General features: G+C 29.8%; 1 protein-coding gene across 1 annotated transcript; it reads left to right on the plus strand.

The window, feature by feature from the left end:
- The first annotated feature begins 3,395 nt into the window (after nucleotides 1–3,395).
- On the plus strand, nucleotides 3,396–4,829 carry LOC113390830. The gene has a single exon (XM_026626919.1). The coding sequence runs from the start codon at nucleotides 3,396–3,398 to the stop codon at nucleotides 4,827–4,829; it is 1,434 nt and encodes a 477-aa protein (XP_026482704.1).
- Nucleotides 4,830–5,101: the final 272 nt, after the last annotated feature.

Here is a 5,101-nt window from a genome sequence, read left to right on the forward strand (position 1 = left end):
AATAAACATAGTATTGAAAACTTATAAGAGTACAAATAGAATAATAAGAGAAAAATTATTAGAAATATTCAACATTAATGCATATACACCTAGACATAAATTAATGAGATCGGGAATTATCTTTGATATTGACACAGAAATAGATGAAACAGAAATCTTAAGCAGTAAATGTTTAAATGGATAAAATAATGAAACTAAAAAGGTGTGATTACAGCGAGTCAAAATTGTATTTAGAAGTAATAATTTACCAGAAAGAGTTCATATACATTTAGTTACTTGTAGGGTTGAACCATATATTCAAATAGTAATACAGTGCCATAATTGCTGGAGGCATGGCCACTAACAGGCCAAATGTTAGTAAAATGCGTTGTAAAAAATGTGCAGATGAACATAAAATAGAGGTATGTAAAAGTGAATTAGTGATATGCTGTCTATGTTATCGTAATCATCAAGCGGATGATAAAGGTTGCGAGGTTTACTTAAAAAATAAAAAAAAAATAAAGAGATTGTGGCAATGAAAATATAACATATTCCGAAACAAGAAACATAGTACAAAACAATGGACACGCTAAAGCAGTTGGTAACACCAATCAGTTTAAAACATATCAAAATAGTTACCCAGAAATCATTGATACTCTTGCACGGAATTTAAATATATCAAGTAGTAATAGGTATCAAATACTATCAAATTGGAAAGAAAAAGAAGAATATTATGACAAAGAAATATTAATGAAAATAAATAAGCCATACAATAGGAATTATATGAGAAAGTATTACAACAGAAAATTTGAATATCGGTCAGGAATAGATTTAGTAGAAAGAAATGATAGTATTAATCAAAAAGAAAGAAATAAAAGTAAAGTAGAGAGTTAGAGAAATATCAACAGCACGGAGAATACAATTGAGAAGTGATATTATCAACATAATTAAGGAACTAGAGGATGAGAGATATGGTATAAATGTAAATAATGAAGAAAATATAAATTTGATAAAAACAAAATTAGAATTGGTTTTAGAAAGTTTAGGTAAAGGAACTGAGAAAAATATCAGTTTATTCTAAAGAAAATGATTAATAATTATTTATCAAAAAAATGTGTTAGTATGTAGATATAAATATAACTGTGTTTAAATATATATATATATATATATATATATATATATATATTTCAATATATATATATATATATATATATATATTTAAATATAAATATATATATATATATATATATATATATTGAAAAAAAATGGACCATTTAAAAACTTTACAGCGAAATTGTATCTCATTGACATCAAACAGAGAGAGTCTAGAAATTTTTATTTATCAAAATAAAATTCATATAGCAGCCTTAAAGGATATATGGTTAAACCCTACACAATTTTTAATTTACCTGGATATAAAATTTTTCGCAAAGACAGAGCTGATGGCTATGGTGTAGCCATTTTAGTGAAGAATATAATAGATTGCGAAGATATCACTGTAAATAATAACGATGATTATTTACAATTATGTGCAGTATATTACGCACCTGGTACAGATAGATATATCAGTTATCAAAGATTTAATACAACGGTTACATACAGCGCGTATTTTGATTTCTGGAGACTTTAATAGTCACCATTATGCTTGGGGCAGTAAGCATGACGACAAAAAAGGTATGGCGATATATGAGCTAATAACAGATCATTATTTTTGTATACTAAATGATGAAAGACGCACAACTATACAGTCTAAATATAAAAGAAGCTCACACATAGATTTGCTCCAATAATTTAATTAATGTATTAGATTGGAATCTGACATCTTCCAATAATTGTAACTGCAAATATTCATACAAAAACAAAAACGCACATCAATATACATAAAAGATGTAATATCAAAGAAGCAAATTGGAAAAAAATTTGAAGAAAATTTTGAAAAAATGATACCAACGTTCAATCATAATGGAAACATCGATGAAAAATACAAATGTATCATTAACATGATAGAAAAACCTGCGGAAAACAGTATAAAACAAACTAAACAGTGTTATGTTAGAACATTTAAACCTGCTCCTTGGTGGGATAAGGAGTGCAAAGAAGCTACGACTAAAAGAAAAATAGCATATAAAAAATGTAAAATAACTTTAACTACAATAACGACATTGATTATCAAAAAACTAAAGCCGAAACAAAAATAATACTTCGCAACAAGAAGAAAATAAAATGGATTAATTTTACTAATTCCATAAACAATAACATATCTATATCACATCTATGGAAGAAAATCAAGATATTTTCGAACAAAAACTCTATAGTGAATTATCATAATCAAATCTCGAAAGCTTATAGGTACGATATATTAAAAAATTATACATCGGATTATGCTAGAAATTGCATAAACTATAATAATAGTGTGTATAACCATAACAATAATTCAAATGTAACAAATTGTCCAATAATTGTAGAAGAACTAAATATCGCTCTGAAGAACACTGAAGATTCGGCACCAGGACTAGACAATATCCACTATTCTATGATATATAAATCTTCTATGAGTTTAAAAAAATCATTATTAATTTGTTTAATGATATCATTAAAAACAAAATAATTTACAAAGAATGGAGAAATGTTTGTTTAATACCATTATGTAAACCGAATAAATCTCCACACGACGTTAGTTCATATAGACCTATAGCAGTCATGCTTTGCAAAATCATTTGAGAGAATACTTAAAGCAAGATTGGAATGGTTTATTGAAAACCAAAAAATACTCAGTCCTTTTCAATTGGGTTTTAGAAAAGCTAAGGGCGCTATGGCAAATATTTTTGGATAACATAATGAGCTTCAAAAAGCACATTCAAGAATTGTGTAAAAAGGTTGAAAGAGGATTAAACATTGTGAGAAAACTAGCTAATACCAGTTGGGGAGCTCACCCAGAATCGTGCTTGATGATATATAAGTGTTCAATATGATCTCAACTGGACTATGGATGTTTTTAATTTACGGCACTATAAACTCTTGCAAAATTGCAAAATGCAAAAATTAAATAGATTGCAATATTCAGCGATTAGATTGAGTATAGGAGCTCTAAAATCAACTCCTACTAATAGCTTACTAGCAGAAGCAGGTCTATTGCTTCTTATATAGCTTTTCATCTGAGAATCCAAATGCTATCAAATAAATATCTTACTAAAAAATTTAATTCGGCATGCGAAGAAATTCCAAATCAATTACAAGTATTATCAAATCACCATATTACCAAAAAATTTTGGTTCAAGAAAAACACTCCACCATTATTATCAAGTTTTTATTTTTTCAAAAAGTATGATGAATATATAACTATAAATAAGATCATACAGTTCGATTGTAGCAGCCGAGCGATTCACATCGAATAAATAATCGTAAATAATTACATAATGTCTTCCGAGTCGGATGGTCAGTGCGGCCGACCACCTGACCCAAACCTTTTTACCTGCCGCTCTGCAATTGGAAAGTCAACAGCAGATGCAAGGAACACTTGTTTAAATAGATCGAGTGACATGGATTTTTGTGATACTGAAAGTGTAATTAGTGTAGAAAATGAATCAGTTAGTAGTTGTGATTTGAATATTAAGAATAGTGTTAATGTTAATTACAAATATAATATCAACGATGTAAGTGCAGATAATAATAAAAGGGAAACGTTAGAACAAAAGGAAAACAAAGAGGAAAACAGTAATTTAGCGTCAAATAATAGTGATACAACAATGGAAATAACAAAAGATCTAATAAGTGACGACAATATAAACGATCAAAATAAATCAGATGGAAGAGTTAACCCATTAAATAATTTGATACGTTTTGAAGGTTGCGATATGGGCCCTTACACTATATTTGTTGAATCCAAGGACAAAAATATAGGCCGACTACACCCAATGGCCTTGGGAAAAATCATACATAATGCAGGGGCATATTTCAAATTTGGTTTGACAGAAGTTTCGGTTATAGGAAAAAATAAAGTGAAGATGGAATTTAAAAGCGCCAGGGTGGCGAACAAAATTCTAGATGACAAAATTTTAGAAAAAAATAATCTGAAGGCATACATCCCAAAATACCTACTTGCAAGGCATGGCATAATATTTGATGTGGATGCGAATCTCTCAGAACAAGAAATTATAAACGCGATTGAAACAGACATTCCGATTATAGACGTGGTATGTTTAAGACCAAAAAATAATAATACAATAAAATACTCATCACAATGTGTCAAATTAACGTTTAGGGGCACAAGTTTACCGAATAAGGTAGCTATACATTCGGTAAAATGTGAGGTTCGACCGTTTGTACAGAAAGTGGTCCAATGCTACAAATGCTGTCGGTTCAATCACGTTAAGGACCAATGTAGAGGAAAAGAGAGATGTATGAAATGTTCCGGTGAATATAATGCAAAAATATGTATAGCATCCAAATTTCTATGTGCGTTGTGCAACGGGGATCACCCTGCAAATGATAAAGAATGCACGGTATTTATTAAAAATAAAAAAATTAAAGAAATTATGGCTTGGCAGAATCTAGCATACCATGAAGCCAGAAATATATTGTATAAAGACAGCTATGCAAACAAGTCAAAAGTCGGATTCAGTTTCACGGGCAAAGATAAAGAATTTCCAGGTTTGTATGCAAAACCTGCATCTAGTACAGACAGCAAGATAACTAAAAATAGGTTCGACGCCCTTTCTGATCTAGAGGAGGAGGAGCAACCGGAATTTTTAAATCCGACAATCTTTCATAAACCTAAAAGAGCGACTTACAAAATTACCAAAAGCAATACTCCATTCAATTCTGGATCCTCAATAAAAAACAGTCAGTGAAGGAACCTGTATCAAATAGAAACAACAAAACCGAATTTAACCTCAACCCAAGAAAAAGGTTAAAACCGAGCGTGGAACGTGAATCTGCAATAGTCGAAAATAATAGCAATGTTCAACAAGATGGTTCATTAAATTTCTTAAACGAATTCATTGAAAAAATTAAACATATATACATTCCTAGTAGCGCTGAACATTATAACCTGTTGTCAGAAATACTAAACAAAATGATGAGGTCTAAATTTGGACCCCACAAACAAGTTTGATTTGGCTGT

This window comes from Ctenocephalides felis, unplaced genomic scaffold (genome assembly GCF_003426905.1).
Source record: "Ctenocephalides felis isolate EL2017-DRISC unplaced genomic scaffold, ASM342690v1 CF-g0.4_SCAFFOLD_00845, whole genome shotgun sequence".
Taxonomy (NCBI): domain Eukaryota; kingdom Metazoa; phylum Arthropoda; class Insecta; order Siphonaptera; family Pulicidae; genus Ctenocephalides; species Ctenocephalides felis.

Bases quoted from the DNA above. Each gene is read 5' to 3' on its own strand.
- LOC113390830 (XM_026626919.1), top strand. From the start codon at position 3,396: ATGTCTTCCGAGTCGGATGGTCAGTGCGGCCGACCACCTGACCCAAAC.